This window comes from Girardinichthys multiradiatus, chromosome 4 (assembly GCF_021462225.1).
Source record: "Girardinichthys multiradiatus isolate DD_20200921_A chromosome 4, DD_fGirMul_XY1, whole genome shotgun sequence".
Lineage (NCBI taxonomy): Eukaryota > Metazoa > Chordata > Actinopteri > Cyprinodontiformes > Goodeidae > Girardinichthys > Girardinichthys multiradiatus.
In genome coordinates, this window is record NC_061797.1 from 10473755 (window position 1) to 10496445 (window position 22691).

Genomic DNA, 22691 nt, shown 5'->3' on the forward strand with positions numbered 1-22691 from the left:
TTCAATCATAAAAATTTCAAGAATAGGGGCTCGAAATACTCTATTGAACCTTTTCACAATATTCAACATTTTTGAGCTGTACTTGTATGTGGAGTGCCCAATTTTCAGTAAGTTTATCGAAAGAGTGGATTTTTTAAAAATGTGTTGTGGCAAAATGTGTGATAGTTCTTCTGTTTTGTTGTCAGATTGGAGAACGGGGGCTGAATCTGTCAGGAGGACAGAAGCAGAGGATCAGCCTAGCCAGAGCTGTCTACTCCAATAAAGACATCTTCCTCTTCGACGATCCGCTGTCTGCTGTTGATGCCCATGTGGGGAAGTACATCTTTGAAGAATGCATAAAGAAAGAGCTTCAAGGAAAATCTGTCATACTTGTCACACATCAACTACAGGTTGGACCACATAGAGCTTATTGTATACTGTAGCAGTGTTGTAACCTAAATTAATTAGTGAAATCACAATAAAAATGCGTCCTTAGTTCGACTCCCGGCCGGGGGTCTTTCTACATGGAGTTTCCCCGTGCATGCGTGGGTTCTCACCGGGTGCTTCCTCCCACAGTCCAAAGACATGTCTGTTAGGTTAATTGGTTTCTCTAAATTTGTTTTTGCGCTGCCCTGCGATGGACTGGCTACCTGTCCAGGGTGTACCCTGCCTCCCGCCCATAGACTGCTGGAGATAGGCACCAGCTTCCCCTCAATCCACTATGGAAGAAGCGGTATAGAAAATGACTGACAATAAAAATGCAAAATGTAACAATGTAGCAAAGACCAATGGAACAGTGAAGCTGCAAAAAGTATTAATGATGGTGGAGTCAAAGTGCCTGGCGTCAACCATCTAGAGCAGGGATCCCCAACTAAAATAGCAGGAGGTCTACTACCATCATCATCCAAACACTTTGGGGTTCAAACATTTTAAATCAACTGACACAAATATTTTATTTAATTTTTATTTAACATTTAATTATCGCTAGAATTTTTCATATGCCCATGAAGTCATCTGCTGAACAGAAAACTGCAATCCAATTTCAGTAGCAATATTAAATGGACTTTGAATGGCACAGTGGAGCTGGGTCAGTACATCTTCATAGAACAGTTCTAATCTCCTTGTTGTGCTTGTGGCAAGCAGGGCAGTTTTCTTAACCTTTTCCTTAAGTTGTTGTCTTTCTTTTCCATCTTAAAGTATTTCAGCCACGGCTTCCATGCAGTATTTTTTTATTTCCCAGTCAGTGAAAGGGTTTTTGTGTTTTCCTAAAATCCACTGTACTTGTAGTGAACACTCATATGCTCGCTGTTGCGCTGTTAGAGACTGTGTTAGCAGCCGTGTAGCTCGCTTATACTGTCCCCCTCAGTTTGTGTATTCTCCATGTCCTACAGTCAGACCCAGGCGGATAGCTTTGGTTGAAGTTCTTATGTTTGGTTTCATATTGTCTCTCTAGATTTCCACTCTATAAATCCAACTGATTCAGAACATCCTAGGCAGACTGTGCCTTACACTCTACGAATGTTGAAAGGAAAGCGTATGCTTCTGTCCATTCATCTTTAAATGTGTGATTTTCATAGTTACGTATTTGTTTGACAAAGCTATCTTCTTTACTCACTCATCACCAAGTCATTGTACTGTCAGCAAGCGTGAGCTCTCACTTAGCAACCCGCGTTCAAGGACCCGCAAAGTTTCTTCTTTGTCATTTTCTGCATACAATGATGTGGTGCATTACCACCACCAGCAGGTTTGGAATTTGAACCAGATTGTTGCTGACCCACATAGCTGCCCGTCTCTCCAGTTCAAAAGTCAGACACGGCAGCCGGCAGGAATACAAATGTTTATATCTACATAGAAAATGAGAAAATACTTTGCGGTCTGGACCAGAGCCTTTCTGCGTCCAGACCACTGATCTGGAGTAACTGGAAATGCACAAGAAAAGTGAGGATGAGGGTGGAGGCAGGGTAGAGAGACTGAAGATTGTTGGATATTGTAAGTAGAGAGCAACAACAGTGAAATAAAGAAGGGTATGCAGAGGGTTGGGGTGACAAGAGAAAGGTGTTAGGAAAGTGTGAGATGGAGGCAGATGACCTACTTTGAAGACCCCTATAGCAAGCTGTTAAAAGATGAAGATCATGAAAATAGTTATTTTTTCTTAGCCTGAGATTTTGGATTTTAGTCTAATGTAACAAGCAAATTTAACAACCTGGAGTCTGAAAATATGCCACTAAGTCACTGTTCAGATTTGCAGGGTGCAGTTACAGGGGTTGGACAATGAAACTGAAACACCTGTCATTTTAGTGTGGGAGGTTTCATGACTAAATTGGACCAGCCTGGTAGCCAGTCTTCATTGATTGCACATTGCACCAGTAAGAGCAAAGTGTGAAGGTTCAATTAGCAGGGTAAGAGCACAGTTTTGCTCAAAATATTGAAATGCATACAACATTATGGGTGACATACCGGAGTTCAAAAGAGGACAAATTGTTGGTGCACGTCTTGCTGGCGCATCTGTGACCAAGACAGCAAGTCTTTGTGATGTTCGGGTGCTAACCCGGATTGTATCCAAAAAACATAAAACCACGGCTGCCCAAATCACGGCAGCATTAAATGTGCACCTCCACTCTCTTGTTTTCACCAGAACTGTCCGTCGGGAGTTCCACAGGGTCAATATACACGGCCGGGCTGCTATAGCCAAACCTTTGGTCACTCATGCCAATGTATTGAACATGTATTGTTCTTTGATGAGTCCACCTTTACTGTTTTCCCCACATCCAGGAGAGTTACGGTGTGGAGAAGCCCCAAAGAAGCGTACCACCCAGACTGTTGCATGCCCAGAGTGAAGCATGGGGTTGGATCAGTGATGGTTTGGGCCGCCATATCATGGCATTCCCTTGGCCCAATACTTGTGCTAGATGGACGCGTCACTGCCAAGGACCACCGAAGCATTCTTGAGGACCATGTGCATACAATGGTTCAAACATTGTATCCTGAAGGCGGTGCCGTGTATCAGGATGACAATGCACCAATACACACAGCAAGACTGGTGAAAGATTGGTTTGATGAACATGAAAGTGAAGTTGAACATCTCCCATGGCCTGCACAGTCACCAGATCTAAATATTATTGAGCCACTTTGTGGTGTTTTGGAGGAGCGAGTCAGGAAACGTTTTCCTCCACCAGTATCACGTAGTGACCTGGCCACTATCCTGCAAGAAGAATGGCTTAAAATCCCTCTGACCACTGTGCAGGACTTGTATATGTCATTCCCAAGACAAATTGACGCTGTATTGGCCGCAAAAGGAGGCCCTACACCATACTAATAAATTATTATGGTCTAAAACCAGGTGTTTCACTTTCATTGTCCAAACCCTGTATGTCTAATACTCAAAGTTCAAAAATCCACCCTCTGTATTATTATTCCCACCCACAACTGGAAGGCTGAAAGTTCAAAGTCTGGTTTAACTGTACAAAGTAATGTAAACGTTTTTGTTAAATATTTTCAGATGTATTAAAAATTAAATGCCAGTTAGGTATTATCACTTGCAAGGACCACTAGACATTGATGTGACTTTAAATGTTTATTGAAGAAAAAGGGGAAGAAGATGAGTATTCCAGGGAGACTTGCTGATGAAGGCTTAAGGGGAGGACACTCCGCATGTTGGTGCACGCTGCAGGAAATAGGCCTTTTACCAAGTCAACTTAGGACCCCTCAGATGGGACCTGAAACAAAGAGGAGTGAATGGAGAAGAATTAGACTACGAAGTAGAAAAAGTGATAAGGGTTATGGGATTCAGAGGAGGAAAAGAGATAAGATAAGGTCAGGTTGAGGGCAAGGGAGAGTTTGGTTAAAAGACAGTGGGGCTGCTTCCAAACCTAAGTCAGCATATTAACTTCCTTTATGTCTTAATGTGTGCCAGTGTGAGTATGGTTCACTGTGTGCTAGCATGAGCCCTCAAATTAGGTTCTGCTGCCTCCTTGTGAGTTAATATGGTGCTTCAGGATATAAGCAAGGCAAGTTTATTTGGACACATTTCAACACATTTGCAACAAGACTATTAAAAAAAAAAGTACCTTGCAGTGACAAAAAAAAAAAAAAAGTACACTGCAGTGCCATGATAAAGGGAAGTAAAAAAAAAGTAAAGAAAAGTTGGACTACAGACTGAAATTAATGAATGCACTCTAGGCTTTCAGGCCCACTTTTCTCAACATAAAATCAAACGTTTTTACCTGGGGAGGAGGCTCCTATACATTTTATATTGTGTCGTTTTTTGCTTTGTTAGACACACACCATGTAAGAAAGAGGCAGAGGGCAGTCAAGTTTCTCACTTTGCCTCTGAAAACGGTGTTGCGATGCAGCTCTGTGGAACTTTGACGAACATGGCATTTTTTCTTTCCATCCATCCATCCATCCATCCATCCATCCATCCATCCATCCATCCATCCATCCATCCATCCATCCATCCATCCATCCATCCATCCATCCATCCATCCATCCATCCATCCATCCATCCATCCATCCATCCATCCATGCGACTGTGGTTCAGTGGGGAAAGTAGTTGTCTGGCAATCCAGAAGTTGTGGGTTTGATTCCAGCTTAAGTAGGCATTTAAGTTGTCTTCTGATTTGTGTATAAATAAATGTTCAGGTGTAAATCTTCAGTGGTCAGTATGACAAGAAAAATGCTATATAAATTCAGTCCATTTACATCTGCTTGTCCATGCAGGGTATCTTATCTACAGTGGTCATTGGGAGAGAGGTGGGGTACAAACTGAACTGGTTACCAGTGTATTACAGAGCGACACACAGAACAGACTTTTTTAGATCCAAAGAGTATAAATAAATCACATAGCAAAAGGAGGCATCTGATTGTTATTTGCCACTCCTCTGTAGATACGCACATTTTAAAAAGGCCTGTAGCTGATTATTTTTGGCTTATATGTTCCAGTATCTGGAATTTTGTGATGACATCCTGGTTCTGGAAGATGGTGAGGTGAGGGAGGCTGGGAATCACCAGGTGCTGATGAAAGCCAATGGACGTTACGCTCAGCTCATCAACAACTACCAGATGGAACAGTCCAAAGTAAGAGCATCACAAATGTTTTTATTAACCAAATATTGCCCCTCTTCACTTCAGTTTTATTTAATTACTGGCTCAGCACAATAAATAGTATAATCAGCTGTAAAACAAGTTGAAACCACTGGGTTCTTTATTCTTGTCAACGTCAGACGCAGAAAGAGGAGGAGGAGGAGGAGGAGAAGGAGGAGGAGGAGGAGGAGGAGGAGGAGGAGCCATCGCCCAAAGAGGCTGCTGAGCTGAATGAGGTCAGACAGCGTTCTGACAGCGGGATAGTGAATCCTGGTATGAAAACAAAGAACATAATTTTGTACCTAAGTTTAGTATTAGAGAATGGAAAACAAAGGAATAAAATCCTAGAGGTAGTTCAGGGAGTAGGATTAATTAATCATTTGATTCTACTTGTTCCTGTGCACTTGATATAAACAGAAAGAGTAAATACTCAGCTATAAGTAAGAAGCGGTATGGGGTTAAAATCACAACAAACCAAATCTAAATCTCCTATTAGTATGTAAATATTGTCATTTTTTAATTTTACCTTTTTTGTGCTTTTTCAAATGTACAGTAGAGAGATGACAACAACTAAGGGCAGAGTTAACTTAGTTGCTAAAGTAGTTTGTATCCTTAAGAGCAGCACATAAGCTAGTTATGTTAATACCTGAGTTATATAACAGCCATAGTGGTGATCAATAAAATAACATCTCTGTTTTTTTTTTCAGTATTTGATATGTCAGATGAAAATGATGATGGGACGACAGCGGACCAAAAGAGTGAGTAAACAGAAGTCAGTAAATTCTGATGTTGACCCAACAGCTGGTTTTAGGGTCCAGACCAACAATATAGAACAGTTTCCGTATGGTGGGCTGGAACCTTAAAGACAATGGGGCAGATTCAGAAAGCTGCACTCAATACACAATGCATAATATCTGTTTCTTTTCTGCAATAGCTTCATGAAGCAGATTGCTCTGAATACTTACAGATGCAAACCAGCATCTTCAAGATGAAATTTGCATCTTTGCTGAATCAGACATTATTTTCTCTGGTCGCAGTTTACATCATTATATTTTAATATGGGTTTGTTTTCCCCCAACTGTGTGCCTTATGTCCAAATGAGGGCAGACTGCAGAGATATGCTCTTTGCTTCTCATGCTATTTCATAAGCAGATCCGTGTAGTTTAAGAATTATACTCTCGCTTGCACCTGCTCAACATGTGCAAATTGAGTAGTGAATTTACCCCAGAGAGGGCAATAGGAATCAACAATGCCAATTGCATTTCTCAACTATTTTAATGCGTGTCATGAGCAGGATTTGGATTTCCTTTATTTATGAATATTGGTTGTTTTTTGACAATGTGGAGCCAACTTTTAATCTAAAATTGTTTGTATTATATCATAATGTAAGCACTCATTTGAAATATTTAGGTATTGGGATCAAATATATGTCTGACAGCATTTTTAAAAAATACAGAATGTTTCTTCTGTAGCACTTTTAAAAAAGCCAGGTTATGTCAGATCAAACTTTCTGCTCTTGATTTCAAACAGATATGGAAAACATCTTTGGTAGACAGTGGATGTTTTTAAGTTAAACTCAACCTTCATCATTTCAGATTTCACCTTCAAATAGAAAACTTTTTAACTAAAGAAAAAGGACATGCAAATAAACCAGCAGCTGCAGGATAACACATACAACACTGCCATAGACATCCAGCAGCACCTTAGAAAAACCTACTTCCAGCTGCTAACAAGTTACTGTAAAGTTGGCATAACACTTTCAAAGTCCTCATTAGTTTGACGATTGATGAGAAGGGCAAATAAATACAGAAAAAAAGGCAAACAGAAAAGGTTATTGACAACCTCTGGTTGATGAAAGAAGTAGCATAAAGAATGGATAAAGTAAAAAAATAAAATAAACTGCAAAAATAATGACACATACAGTATTAGACTATGTAAACGGAAGGTGTTTCAATCAGACAGGTTTTATATGATCGTTTTGTTCCTGTTAAGCTGCCGCGACGGCTGGAGATCAACTGGTTAGTCAGGAGTCCTCCACAGAAGGATCTGTGTCCTGGAGAATCTACTACCACTACTGCCAGGCAGTTGGAGGTGTGATACACACAGAAACATATGCACCAACAAGACTCAGCAGTGATGTTGTTCAGATATTATCTGCCCAGTTGGTTATATTTGGTGAAACTGTTTTGCTGCAGGGTACATCATCACCTTCCTCACCATCCTGATCATAGTTCTCATGATCGGATCCACCGCCTTCAGCAACTGGTGGCTAAGCTACTGGTTGGGGAACGGAGATGGAGTGAGAATCCAATAATTTTCTCCTTCCTGTCACACACCATATATTTTACCTCAATCACAACTCTTATGACTAGAGAAGCATTAAGCAGCCTTTTCCTGCCTGATTTTCTCCTAAGGACTAGAACATCAAAAGAGGAAAAGAGTACAGCAGGTTCTTTGATAATAAGGATGTAGTTCATTTACACCAGTCAAATGTTTTAGATACACTTTGTCACTCAATGGTTCTCTTTATTTTCTATTCACATTGTAGATTCTCACCAAAGGTAACAAAGCTATGAATTAACACAAAGCAATGAAATGTGAAATTATAAAGTAAACAAAAAGTGTGAAATGACTCAAAACATTTTTATATTTTAGATTCTTCCAAATAGCCACGCTTTACTATGCACTCTCAGCATTCTCTTCATGAGCTTCGTGAGGTGATCACCAGAAATGGTTTTCCAAAGAGTTTTGAAAGAACTTCCCAGACGTTCAATGAGAGACGCCCAAAGGTTAATAGTTCAGTCATCACAGCAAAGGGCGGCTACTTTAAGGATTCTAAAATATAGCATATTTAAAGTTCTTTTACAATTTTTGGTTTGCTACATAATTCTATATGTGTTCATTCACTGTTTTGATGCCTTCAGTGTCAGAATCTATGTACAATGTAACCAGTTGTAAACATAAAGAAAACCATTAAAGACATATGTACATACAGGTCCTTCTCAAAAAATTAGCATATTGTGATAAAGTTCATTATTTTCCATAATGTCATGATGAAAATTTAACATTCATATATTTTAGATTCATTGCACACTATCTGAAATATTTCAGGTCTTTTATTGTCTTAATACGGATGATTTTGGCATACAGCTCATGAAAACCCAAAATTCCTATCTCACAAAATTAGCATATTTCATCCGACCAATAAAAGAAAAGTGTTTTTAATACAAAAAACGTCAACCTTCAAATAATCATGTACAGTTATGCACTCAATACTTGGTCGGGAATCCCTTTGCAGAAATGACTGCTTCAATGCGGCGTGGCATGGAGGCAATCAGCCTGTGGCACTGCTGAGGTCTTATGGAGGCCCAGGATGCTTCGATAGCGGCCTTTAGCTCATCCAGAGTGTTGGGTCTTGAGTCTCTCAACGTTCTCTTCACAATATCCCACAGATTCTCTATGGGGTTCAGGTCAGGAGAGTTGGCAGGCCAATTGAGCACAGTGATACCATGGTCAGTAAACCATTTACCAGTGGTTTTGGCACTGTGAGCAGGTGCCAGGTCGTGCTGAAAAATGAAATCCTCATCTCCATAAAGCTTTTCAGCAGATGGAAGCATGAAGTGCTCCAAAATCTCCTGATAGCTAGCTGCATTGACCCTGCCCTTGATAAAACACAGTGGACCAACATCAGCAGCTGACACGGCACCCCAGACCATCACTGACTGTGGGTACTTGACACTGGACTTCTGGTATTTTGGCATTTCCTTCTCCCCAGTCTTCCTCCAGACTCTGGCACCTTGATTTCCGAATGACATGCAGAATTTGCTTTCATCCGAAAAAAGTACTTTGGACCACTGAGTAACAGTCCAGTGCTGCTTCTCTGTAGCCCAGGTCAGGCACTTCTGCTGCTGTTTCTGGTTCAAAAGTGGCTTGACCTGGGGAATGCGGCACCTGTAGCCCATTTCCTGCACACGCCTGTGCACGGTGGCTCTGGATGTTTCTACTCCAGACTCAGTCCACTGCTTCCGCAGGTCCCCCAAGGTCTGGAATCGGCCCTTCTCCACAATCTTCCTCAGGGTCCGGTCACCTCTTCTCGTTGTGCAGCGTTTTCTGCCACACTTTTTCCTTCCCACAGACTTCCCACTGAGGTGCCTTGATACAGCACTCTGGGAACAGCCTATTCGTTCAGAAATGTCTTTCTGTGTCTTACCCTCTTGCTTGAGGGTGTCAATAGTGGCCTTCTGGACAGCAGTCAGGTCGGCAGTCTTACCCATGATTGGGGTTTTGAGTGATGAACCAGGCTGGGAGTTTTAAAGGCCTCAGGAATCTTTTGCAGGTGTTTAGAGTTAACTCGTTGATTCAGATGATTAGGTTCATAGCTCGTTTAGAGACCCTTTTAATGATATGCTAATTTTGTGAGATAGGAATTTTGGGTTTTCATGAGCTGTATGCCACAATCATCCGTATTAAGACAATAAAAGACCTGAAATATTTCAGTTAGTGTGCAATGAATCTAAAATATATGAATGTTTAATTTTCAGCATGACATTAGGGAAAATAATGAACTTTATCACAATATGCTAATTTTTTGGGAAGGACCTGTATATTTACCGTAAATATAATACACCTATTTACAGTCATTATTGGCCTCCTAATATCCTCTTTTTCTTTTCATATAGTCGTCAACTAATTCAACAAACCCGGGTAATGCCTCTGACAATCCACGCCTTGACTTCTACCAAATGATTTATGGAGTGATGATCCTTGTCACGTTGGTACTTGCTGTGATTAAGTGCTTCTTTTACACTCATGTTACACTAAGAGCTGCCTGCACACTCCATGACAGGATGTTCAGAAAGGTACTGCAGAAAATCCATACTTAACAGACATCAAATTCAAAGTTTCCGTGTCAAAAGTGAATACACTGCTTTTTTCCTCCCAGATTCTTGCCAGCCCAATGAGTTTCTTTGACACAACGCCTACTGGACGTATTCTTAACCGCTTTGCTAAAGATCAGGAGGAGCTGGACTCTGTGCTTCCTCTCCACATGGACCCCTTCCTGCAGTTTTGTCTCCTCGTCACATTCACCATCATCATCATCGCTTCTGTTTTCCCTGCAATGCTGGCAGCTGTGGTGATCATGGGTGCTTTGTTCACCCTCATTCTCTTGTGAGTTGGCGTCAGTCAGGTGATTGTAGGACCAGTAAGCTGGACAACTGTGCAGATTTAAAGAATCTCTTCTCTAATGCAATATGTGATTTTCCTTCAGTGTATTTCAGAGAAGCATTCGTCAGATGAAGAAGATGGAGAATATCAGCCGCTCTCCGTGCATTTCTCTCACTACCTCCACCCTGCAGGGCCTTAGCACCATCCATGCCTACAACATAAGGGACAGCCACATAAAACTGTAAGATACTTTACCCATCGCAAGAAAATCATTTGATGTCTCTTTGACAGACTTCTTGATGCAGGGCCTTGCAGAAGTATTTATGCCCATTATACCTTTTTACATTTTATTTATTTTATAACCGTCAACTTCAGTATCTTTTATTGGGATTTTATATGACTGACCAACACAAAGTGGAACATTGTGCATAGAGGGGGAATGATACATTGCTTTTGAAAGTTTTTACAAATAAAAACCTAAAAAGTGTGGCATACATTTGAATTCGGTCCCCTTTCCTCTGATACCCCTAAACAAAACCCAGTGCAACCAACTGCCTCTGGGAAATCCTCTAATTAGTAAATATACAGTAGAGTCAGAAATTATCGGCTCAGGGGCATTGATCAACCAACAAATCTGGCTTCTATGGAAGATTAGTTTAGAAAACCACTGTAGGCCATTAGGGAACCAGGCAAAAATGTGGAAGAAGGTGCTCTGGTCAGATGAGAAAAAATAACTGACACATGAAAAACACTATGTGTGGCAGAAAGGTAACACTGCCCATCACCTTCAACATAGCATCCCACAGTAAAACGTGGTGGCAGTAGTATCATATCATGCTGTGGGTATGCTCTTCTTTAACAGGAACAGGGATACTGGTCAGAATTGACAGGAAGATGGATGGAGCTAAATACGTTTTAGTGTCTGCAAAATACCTAAATCTGGACTGATGGTTTACCTTCCAGCAGGATAACTCCAAATATACAGCTAGAGTTTCAATGGAATGGTTTACATGTTACCATATTACTTAGTTAGAGTTCAGATCTAAATCCTGTTCAGAATCTGCAGCAATGTCTAAAGATTGCTGTCCACAAAGGCTCTTCATCCAGTCTGACTGAACCTGGGCTGTTCTGCAAAGAAAAAAATGTGACAAATGTCAGCTTCAAGATGTACCGAGCTGGTAGAGACATATTTCAAAAGGCTGGAAAGAGAGGAGTATTGATCCAGGGTGGCTGAATACAAATGTACACCACTCTTTCAGAATTTGTCAAGGATTTCATAAACCATGTATTAAACATGACAAATATGCATTGTTTTTTATATTCAAATAAAGTACATCAAGGTTTGCTTATTGTGATAGAATTCAAGGGGTGGGAAAACTTTAGGGTTTTGTCAAATTGTTTACGTTTTGTGTGAACAACCTTTTGCCTCTCTTTGTCAAACTCTAGGTTCAAATCCCTGAACGACATCAACTCCAATCACTACCTACTGTTTCACTCCGGCACACGCTGGCTCTCTTTCTGGTTGGACTTCATGGCTGCTTCCATGACTCTGTTAGTTGCTCTGTTTGTGGTCCTCAGCAGCAGTGATGTCATTAATCAATCTTTAAAAGGCCTGGCTATGTCTTACACCATACAGGTAAATCTGGACTGTAAATAGGTTTGGGTTTTTGTTCGCTTTCGATTCCTAGGACTTTTAGCAACACAGAGTTGTGTTTGTGTACCAGTTAACGGGCATGCTCCAGTATGTAGTGAGACAGTCAACTGAAGTGGAGGCCCGGTTCAATTCGGTGGAACGGCTGTTGGAATATATCACAGTAAGAATCCTGACCTTTTTGAGAAACCACTTCATCTTCCACTGAGGTTTCTGGTAATATTGCTGTTCTCTAAAGGGATTTTTATTGCACTTACAGACCTGTAAGTCTGAGGCCCCCAGACACATAAAGGAGGCTCAGATCCCTGATGGCTGGCCCAAAAATGGAGCAATCACCTTCCAGGAATACAAAATGAGGTACAGAGAGAACACACCTATTGTCCTGAACAGACTTGATTTCCTCATCCAAGCTGGAGAGAAACTGGGCATAGTGGGAAGGACAGGCTCTGGTAAGTCATCCAGAACAAACGGGTTTCTCATACATTGTGAGCGTAGTTACAGAGCAGAATCCCTCTCTCTCTCTCTGTGACTTGTGTCTGTAGGAAAATCCTCTTTAGGTGTGGCTCTGTTCAGACTGGTGGAGCCAGCAGGAGGAACCGTTCTCATAGACAACGTGGACATTGCAGCCATTGGCCTGCGGGATCTGCGCAGCAAACTCTCCATCATCCCCCAGGACCCTGTGCTGTTTACTGGCACAGTCAGGTACCAGTTACTCACCCAACTGGTTTAAAAACAATCGTGTTTATTTCTCACTGTTGTGGAACAGTCTCAAGCTTACCGACTAAACTTACCCACAGGTACAATCTAGATCCCTTTAATCACTATATTGATGAGGAGATCTGGACAGTGCTTCAGAAAACCTACATGAAGGACTCGGTATGTTACTAAAGCACACAACTTTTTGGACCTCTTCTCTTTAGTTTATAGAAACATTTACTGACACTTTGGACTAGTAACCCTTTGTCATACAAATATTAACTCTACTCTGACTTAAAGCATTACCATTGTCCTTTAAGCAATAATCCTCTGTGGTTCCTGCCTTTATTGGTACTCAGAGAAGATTTTGATATCATTGTTTTACAAGGTAAATGCTAAATTGGCTATAATGTATAGCTTCTAAACCAAAATAATCAAAAGCATGAGCAGTGCCAGCACTTTGATATTTGCTTCAAATATACTACTCCACCACAAAGTGCAATGAGAAAGATTTTGACAAGGAAAACCTGAAGCTGACAACAGTGACCTGTGAAGTATGGGTGGCTACCCATTGACCTCTGAGGTTGGCTCTGATAATAACCCAAACACAACTTATCTATTTGTAGTTGCAAGTTTGGAAGCCAGAAGGATTACACATTTTACACATGATTACACAGGAGTTGACCAATGATATGACCAACTCCTGTTAGCAAAATATGCTGTTAGTAAAGTGTTGGGTCAGCCATCCAAATCAATGAGTTCAGGTGTTCCAAACCCTTTTACAGCCATAGGGTGTATAGAGTCAAACTCTCAGGCAAACATATTGTTTCTACAAAGCACAGTCATGAAATGTCCTCCTTACTAAATATTTCACAGTTAACTGTTAGTGGTATTATAACAAAGTGAAGGTGATTGGAAATGGGTGAACCTCAGCAACTTAGTGGAAGGCCACACTCAGCGGAAGCTGAAAAGCTGAAAAGAGCGCAAAGGTAGACATCTTGGTGCACAGACCTCCAATCTACAGTTCTCCAAGTTTCATGTGTTCTTCAGATGACCTCAAGAATAGGATACAGAGAGCTTAATGCATTGGGCTTCCAGGGCTTAGCAGCTACATCCAAGCCTTACATTACCAAGTGCAATGTAAAGTATTGCATTCAGTGGCGTAAAGTATGTTGCGACTGGACTCTAGAGCAGTGGAGATGTGTTCTCTGGAGTGACCAATCATGCTGGGTCCTGTCTGGGTTTGGGAGTAGCCTTTTTAACTTGACTTGGCTGACTGCATCGTGCCTGGTGTAAGGTTTTGTGCAGGCGAGATTATATCGAGGAGCTGGTTTTTTAGAAGTTGGATCAAGAATGGGATGTCTCTCAAGTCCATGTGTGTAAAGGAATACAAGCGAATACTTTAGGCAAATATAGTACAAGTCTTTGTATATTATGCATTCAAACAGTGAAGGATCATGTCTAAACAAAAGCTGTACATAATGTACATGCATTGGGATAGATTTACTGAGGAACAAACTGCCAGAAGTGCAAATAAAAAGTTTTTGCAGCTGTTTTTAAGTTTTGGTAAATGGAAAATGGCCTGATCTTGTATAGCACTTTATCAAGTCCCCAGAGACCCCAAAGCGCTTTACACTACAATCAGTCATCCACCCATTCATCCACTCATTCACACACTGACAGTGGTGAGCTACATTGTAGCCACAGCTGCCCTGGGGCAGACTGACAGAAGTGAGGCTGCCATACACAGGCGCCACCGGGCCCTCTGACCGCCATCAGCAGGCATGGTGGGTAAAGTGTCTTGCCCAAGGACAGAACGACTGTGACAGACAGGGCGGGGATTTGAACCAGCAACCCACCAGTTACAGGACAAACCCCTACCACTGCCACCACTGTTGAGGTTGTTGTTGGTGAATCCTCTGTCTTGGAACTTTTTTGAATCATTTTTTTTTGTAACAAAAAACAATCAACCTGTGTGGAAATGTCTTAATCTGTTGGTAGTTAGAAAGCTTTAATACTTTCAATAGGTTTGAGAACCACTGAAGTTGATCCAAGTTACAAATGGAGTGCTACACTAACTGGCAAGTATTAGTCTGCTTAGAAGTAACATTTTTATACATTTTGTTTTGGAAAATCTAAATTGGGATGGTGCACAAGAATGTTAAAAAAGGCAAGAAGGCAAGGGTAATCTGAACACTCAGGATCATCAACAGCTGAAACAACCACATGGATAAAGGATTAATCTGGGAAACATTTGTCAAGATTTACAAATCTTCCAGATCTTATGTGTGTAAGGATTATGATTATTGATTAATTAATATTCATCAAGAATTATAATTTAAAATCATAATTTGAATTTTTTTTATTTCTTAACCAAAAATCATTACTTACAAATAGAAATCAGAGATGTCCTCTGGTGTGATTACGGGCTCAAAGCTCTTTAATAATGACAGATTATTAACTAAAACCACCAACTGTCACTGTTTATTCAACCACTTCACCGAAGGTGGGGGAACTTCGACCTTGTTTTGACAGATAAATCACTCTTGCACAAAATAAACACAAACGCTTCTCTTAATTATATATATAAAGATTTATTGAACCCAAATAATCCTGATATACCATTATTCTGGTCCAAAAACCTTCACCTAACTAACAAGCACTATTCTACACAAAATCGATACCTAACAATAATAATGAAGGAAAAATACATGCGGATTTAGTGTCTATGAAGATCAAACCAGCAGTTTTATGGACAAAATGTGTAATTTGGGTTAAATGGAAAGAAGTCCTCCTGTTGTGCTGATGTCAAGATTGCAGCGATCAGCTGAGAAAACGGTGAGGCCACGCCCATTTAGCCATACAGCTGAACGCCCCAAATCTCGAACAAAGAGTCATAAACTCTAAGGCAGGAACTCAGTGGAAAAACTCCAGTAATAAAACTAGAACAAAGAGTGGTCTGGCGAGGCCCAGACCACAGTTACTTTGAATGAAAACTTGTAAAAGTCCAACTTCTAACTCCTGGCTGATTTGGGATCGGCCTGACAAATCAAAACACAGCTCAGCATAAAATACTTCCATCAGTATTGGATGCAACAAGTTAATACCTTGAATTAACTACTGGTGATTATAAATCACCTTTACTATGCCTCATCCTGCCCAGACCTCTAAATGCACCTATCCGGTTTAATATGAAAAAAAGAACAAAATTACTTTGATGTTGATTTCTGCTCTCCACCGGTTGAGGATGGATCAGGTCTGAAGAAAATGAAAGGGGGGCACGCATCTGTGATCAACTCAAGGAAAAAAAAAAACGGTAAACTTCTCATCCGTCCAAGAGGGAAAATTATGAAGAACCGTTTAGTCGACTGAATCAACAAGAAGGGAACTCATCTCCTTGGAAATAAACCTTTGTGGGTTTTCACCTGCGCCAACACATGTGATGAAGATGGATCAATGTGTTAAACACCTGAAAGCAGGATTTCAGGGATAACTGGACATGGTAATCTCTGTGCTAAAACACTATCAGAATAAATGGTAGCATTACAAAGGAGTGAAGCCTGTGTAATCTCATCTTTTTATTCAAATTTGTTAAATCCCAAAAATGCAGGAATAAATGTCTTGAATGAAATTTCATTTGTTAATCTTCACAAATGAAATAAAATTAAAATTAAAGACTAGACCTGAAATAAATAAGCTTGAAATTTCAACTTTATAAGAATTGCTTTGTGCTTGCTCTGTCTATGAAAGGCTATGTGGTAACTATAAAAGAAGATAAAGTGTTAAATATGACTGTGTTTCTTCAGATCTCCAGGCTAGAGGGAAAGTTAGAGGCTGCAGTGTTGGAGAATGGAGAAAACTTCTCTGTTGGAGAGAGACAACTAATATGCATGGCCAGAGCACTTCTTCGTAACTCCAAGGTCTGCATACATGTGAATTCATATTCCTATGCACATTGTAAGAGTAATCATGCTGCTTTAGCAATGTCACATTAAATTCCTGCGGTTTTTGAGAGACTAAAAGAACGTGGTGAATAATTAAGCAACTTAAAGAAAATTAAACAAGAATAATGACACTTTTCAGATGAGGCCGAAAGTGAATAAATTGACTTACGTACAAAACATTTTGTTTGGAGGAAGACATGAACTGCAAATAACTCATAACACACCATAGCAACTGAAACATATTGGTGGCAGCATCATGCTATGGGGATGGTTGTTTTCAGCAGGGACAGGAAAGTGGTCCTAAGCTGATGGTAAGACAAAGTATATGGAGACCCTGAAAGAAAACTACTTAAAGGCTACGAAAGACTCAGAAAAAGAATGAGTCAATGCGTATGTGTTAGAATGACCCAGTCAAAGTCTACACTTGTGTCAAGGTACAAACTTCAATCTAATTAAGAATCTTTGGCTAGACTTGAAAATTTATGTTGTTACATCCCCAAGGATGGATGTTCACAGATATGCTCCATCTGATTTGACCAATTCTGCAAAGAAGAACATTCAAAAATGTCAGTCTCTCGATGTGCTGGTAAAGACAAACATGACAAAAGCTACAAGGTTTCGGGGGGATGAATTAATACAAATGCACAGCACGCTGTTCGGATTTGCAATCAAATGTGCAAACCATGTGTCATGTTTTACATTTTTACTCTACTTTATTGGTCTATCATATGAAATTCCCAGAGAAAATACATTACAATCACTGTATTTTTTTCGCAATGTGAGAAAATGTGAAAAATCATGTCTTCCTTGTCTGACAGATCATTCTGCTGGATGAGGCCACAGCCTCCATAGATTCAGAGACAGATGCTCTGATCCAAAACACAATCAAAGAGGCCTTCCATGACTGCACCATGCTCACCATCGCACATCGCATCAACACTGTGATGCATGCAGACCGCATTCTGGTCATGGAAAACGGAAAGGTGACCGACAGTCATGAATATACAAAGTTAGACTTTACGTGAGTCTTATCCCTGACTCGTTTGGTGTTGTGTCTTTCAGGCAGCAGAACTGGGCCCCCCAGACGTGCTGAAACAAAAACCAGACTCCTTGTTTTCTTCACTCCTCACTGCTGCTAATACTGTGAACGCAAAAAACATCCAGAGCTGCACTGTCTAGCCTACTAGCTGCTTTGCAGTAACTGGTAACTCATAATAACAGTTCTCTATCACACAGCCTTATGTCACTCAGTACTGTAATACTGTAATATGGGAAGGTGAACCTAAACCAGGTGTGACAGAGAAGAAAGGATCAGATTTGTGTTTTACTGAGAGAAATAATACATTTTACTTTATTTCTGTTTTCTTAACTGTGTAAATAGCAGTGTATATATATTACAATACAATGATGATGTTCTCACTGATCTTTGTTCCACAGTGTTATTTATTTCAGTACAGTGTTTTCCTGTCACATTTCAAATGACATGTAAACGGTTGAATGTGTTGCGGAATAAGACATGAAAGCCTAAGTTTTAAATTGCTATTGCTTTTGATGACATAAAAGACTGTTGTGCATAGTAAAAATGACATGCCATGTTTACTGACTGTCCACATATACAATGGTGCTGCTGGAACAAAGTAGCAATAAATGTTGCAAATTTGTAACCTACATAAACTCCCCATCCAATCTGATTGAGTTGAACTATTTTTTTAAAGAATGAAGGGGAAAGAAATTCAGGTTTTACATGTGTTAAGCAGGTAGAGACATACCCCAAAATACTTGCAGCTGTACTTCCCCACTATGCACTACTTTGTGTCACATAATATTCTGTTAAAATACATTAAAGAGGGTGATTGGAACAATAACAAAATGTGGAAAAGTTTAATGGGCATGAATACTTTTGAAAGCCTGCGAGTTTAGGGCTAGAGGGTTTATTATAGCTGAGAAAGAAATGCAATCTGCTGTAAATTTCATTTGTAAACCAAATAGTAACCAAGAAAGAGAAAGAGCTGGTTGCACTAAATTATCATCAGTTGTCCTCATCATGCTTCTTGCTTCAGCTATGTTTTCTATTTGATCTTTATGCGTCAACATCAAATTAATACATCTGATTGTTCTTGTATGTATTTCTGAGCTGGAATGCATTAGATCAGTAGATGTGGAGGTACTGTGATTTCATTTTTACATCACAAACAAACACAAAACATGGTCTCTGTGATTCTCTGAAAAAAACTGGTTTCTGAACACAAAAAGCCTCTGTTGTCCTCTGGCTGAAGGACACATGATGGCGCTATACACTTGTACATTCTGAAGGCGCTTTTAGAGGAATAACTACATGGACTTTAGTTGGCACATAATTCTGCTTATAAAAACTCTTCAGAGGTTTTGCTCTTTTTATGAAATGATTCTTATAATAAACTGCAAACAAAGTAGTAATTATATTTGTCATTTTATGAATTGCTCACTACTCCTCTTTGTTCACCAGCTCTTAAATTTCTTGATTGTATCTCTGGTTTGTCTGACCTTTCTTGATGGTTTGGCGTTGCAGCAGTTCTTGGAAGAAACAGATGTCTCTTTGTTCCTTGTTACACCATGACAAAAAAAATAATTGAAAATAAAAGGTGAACTTGCTGTGCCTCCCCAGCTGGGGGATCTAAGCAAAGAAGACTAAAGAACCAAAATAAAAAAAATTTTAAAAGCCACTGAGAAAATTAGAACATTAAAACAGTCATGGCAACTCTGACAAGACACAAGTTCTACACAAATATGCAAGTAAAATCTCCCTCCAGCACCTCTGGAACAATGAGGACTTCAGTGATGTGCCTGAAACTTCACCAGCAGTGTTGTTGATGTAGAAAGGAAGCACATCATGGTCTCCAAGCTAATTTCTGCTGTTTCTCAATTTGCTCTGGTGACCTCATAGTCACAAGCTTGCTTTCGCCTCCAGGCTAAGGCTGAATAAAATAATTAATAGATCAGTTATTACCCTGGGTCTGCATGGGATCATGGCAACTCACGTGCTGACTTCACCAAAAAGTATTTTTCTCCTACTTATTGTTGCTAATTTCTGACTAGTTTAACCTTTAGTGGTGGTACATTTTAGTGGTACATTTCTGTAATCCTGCCGTCACGTATTCCCTGGTGGAAGCTGAGGCTGGGGACTTGGGGTTGGACTCTTTCATCACCCAGGCGGAAGTCACTGAGGTGGTTAAAAAGCTCCACGGTGGCAGGGCTTCGAGGGTGGATGAGATCTGCCCTGAGTACCTCAAGTCTCTGGATGTTGTGGGGCTGTCATGGTTGACACGCCTCTTCAACATTGCGTGGCAGTTGGGGACAGAGTCTCTGGACTGGCAGACCAGGGTGCTGGTCCCCATTCATAAGAAGGGTGACCGGAGGGTGTGTTCCAACTAGAGAGGAGAGTCCGGCCCGATAGTCGAACCTCGGCTTCAGGCGGAGCAGTGTGGTTTTCGTCCTGGCCGTGGAACACTGGACCAGCTCTACACCTTCTGCAGGGTACTTGAGGGTTCATGGGAGTTTGCCCAACCAGTCCACATGTGTTTTGTGAATCTGGAGAAGGCATTCAACGGTGCCCCTCGTGGTGCCTTGTTGGGGGTGCTCCAGGAGTATGGAGTCGGGGGCTCTTTATTAGGGGCCATCCATTCTCTCTACAGGTGGAGCAGGAGTTTGGTCCGCATTGCCGGCGGACCAAAGTCGGACTTGTTCCCGGTGCATGTTGGACTCCGGCAGGGCTTCCCTTTGTCACCGGTCCTGTTCATAACTTTATGGACAGGATTTCTAGGCGCAGCCAAGGGCCGGAGGGGGTCTGGTTTGGGGACCAGTGGATTTTGTCTCTTCTTTTTGCAGATGACGTGGTCCTGCTGGCCCTCTCTAGGCAAGACCTACAGCATGCACTGGGGCGGTTCACTGGGGCTTGTCCTCTGGGGCTTGTCCTCTTCAGGTTGGAGGGGAGTTCTTGCCTCAAGTGGAGGAGTTTAAGTATCTCGGGGTCTTGTTTACGAGTGAGGGGAGAATGGAGCGGGAGATCGACAGACAGATCGGTGCGGCTGCCACAGTAATGGGGACACTGTGCCAGTCCATTGTGGTGAAGAGAGAGCTGAGCCAAAAAGCGAAGCTCTCGATTTACTGGTCGGTCTATGTTCCTACCCTCACCTATGGCCATGAACTTTGGGTCATGACCGAAAGAACGAGATCCTGGATACAAGCGGCTGAAATGAGCTTCCTCTGTAGGGTGGCCGGGCACTCCCTTAGAGATAGGGTGAGGAGCTCGACCATCCGGGAGGGGCTCGGAGTACAGCCACTGCTCCTCCACATTGAGAGGAGCCAGTTGAGGTGGCTCGGGCATCTATACCGGATGCCTCCTGGACGCCTTCCTCGGGAGGTGTTCCAGGCATGTCCCACTGGGAGGAGGCCCAGGGGACGCTGGAGGGAGTATGTCTCTCGGGTGGCCTGGGAATGCCTTGGGTTGCCCCCGGGGGAGCTGGAGGAGGTGTCTGGGGAGAGGGACGTCTGGGTGTCTCTACTGAGTCTGCTGCCCCGGTCCCAGATTAAGTAAAAGACAACAAGTATGAGTACGAGTACGAGTACATTTCTGTAAGTTGCCTGCAGTTTTGTGGCCAGATGTTCCTTAGAGAACAGTAGTGAACAAACACCATAACAATACATTAACTAGAGAAGCAGCCACTCCATCCCCACAGTGAGCTATGGTGGTGGCAGTCTCATGCTATGGGGAGAATTTTCTTCAGCAGAAATAGGGTAGCTGATCACAGTTGACGGGAAGACTGTAATAGAAACTGTAAAGTCTATTACAGAGACTAAAGAAATGCTAGAAGAAACTATGAGAAGCTGCGAAAGACTTGACACTGTTGTGGAGGATCACGTTTCAGTAGGATGACCAAAATCATACAGATACGACTACAATGCACTGATCAAGACCGAAGCATATGCCTGTGTCAAAATGGCCCAGTCAAAGTCCAGCCATAAATTCATTTAAGAATGTGTGACAAGACCTGACATTGATATTCACAGACCATAGTTAATAGATGTGTGAAGGTAATAGAGATAAACACCAAAAGACATGAAACTTTTATTGCAGCAAATGGTGGTTTGAAAAAGTATTCACTCATGATAGTTGTAAACAAACTCGGCCGAATTTTTCAAAATTGTGCTTGACAACACTCTTCCTTCCCTTTCCTTCGAATTCATTTCATTCAATTCAATTCAGTTTTATTTATATAGCGCCAATTCACAACCCATGTCGTCTCAATGCACTTTACAAAGTCAATTTTATTGAATCAGACAGATTTCAAGTCAGGTACATACATTCAAGTTAATCATCCTGACTATTGAACAGGGCAGTGAGATTCAGTTTATTATTCAAATTGGTTAAAGGTTTTTCTATCTAAGGAAACACAGCAGATTACATCGAATCAGTGACTTGTAGCACTCACCCCTGGATGAGCATGTAGAGACAGTGGACAGTCACTGGCGTTGACTTTGCAGCAATCCCTCAAACTGAGCATGCATGTAGCGACAGTGGAGAGGAAAAACTCCCTTTTAACAGGAAGAAACCTCCAGCAGAACCAGAACCAGGCTCAGTGTGAGCGGCCATCTGCCACGACCCACTGGGGGTTTGATTGAGAGAACAGAGCAGAGACACAAAGAGAACAAAGAAGCACTGATCCAAGAGTACTTTCTATAGGAAAGAAAAGTGAAACATTAATGGTTGTAGCTCCTTTGGTGGCTTCATCTAGGAGAGAAAGACAGCTAAACAGATGAACTCTGAGCCCGAGTTCCACTTCATAATTATCAACTATTGTGTTGCTGTCCCATAAAATAGCAATAAAATACACTGAAGTTTGTGGTTGTGACAACATGGCAAAATGTTAAAAGAATTGTTGATACTTTTGCTAGGGGAGGGGAGGATGGTTGAGACATGATGACATATAGGTCCCCCTTGAGTCTCCAGCTATTTTAATCCTGTTTTGTTTGTTTGTTTAATTAGTTTTTGACCTGTTTTCATCTAATTTTTTTACAAAAGCTAGCCGTCTGCTGAAATACCACATGTGCATTGTAGTTTCCTTACGGACAATCTCAGACTGTGTCTTCATGTTGGACGCGTGGGGACGTAGCTGCACGCTGGCTGCGGGGCGGTG

The 22691-nt window shown here is 41.3% G+C and overlaps 1 protein-coding gene across 1 annotated transcript in view; it reads left to right on the forward strand.

Annotated features, from left to right (window-relative positions):
• The window catches only part of abcc12 (ATP-binding cassette, sub-family C (CFTR/MRP), member 12), a 39252-nt gene extending 20228 nt beyond the window's left edge, over positions 1-19024 (forward strand). The window contains exons 17-33 of the mRNA XM_047364158.1: positions 186-389; positions 4921-5055; positions 5232-5334; positions 5769-5819; positions 7054-7152; positions 7257-7360; positions 9741-9920; positions 10004-10230; positions 10331-10468; positions 11674-11863; positions 11952-12041; positions 12138-12327; positions 12421-12580; positions 12676-12754; positions 16381-16494; positions 17337-17501; positions 17581-19024. Of these exons, the coding sequence (XP_047220114.1) occupies positions 186-389; positions 4921-5055; positions 5232-5334; positions 5769-5819; positions 7054-7152; positions 7257-7360; positions 9741-9920; positions 10004-10230; positions 10331-10468; positions 11674-11863; positions 11952-12041; positions 12138-12327; positions 12421-12580; positions 12676-12754; positions 16381-16494; positions 17337-17501; positions 17581-17697 (2346 nt within the window). The 3' untranslated portion in view covers positions 17698-19024. The remainder of the gene's footprint in view (positions 1-185; positions 390-4920; positions 5056-5231; positions 5335-5768; positions 5820-7053; positions 7153-7256; positions 7361-9740; positions 9921-10003; positions 10231-10330; positions 10469-11673; positions 11864-11951; positions 12042-12137; positions 12328-12420; positions 12581-12675; positions 12755-16380; positions 16495-17336; positions 17502-17580) is intronic.
• The last annotated feature ends 3667 nt before the right edge of the window (positions 19025-22691 follow it).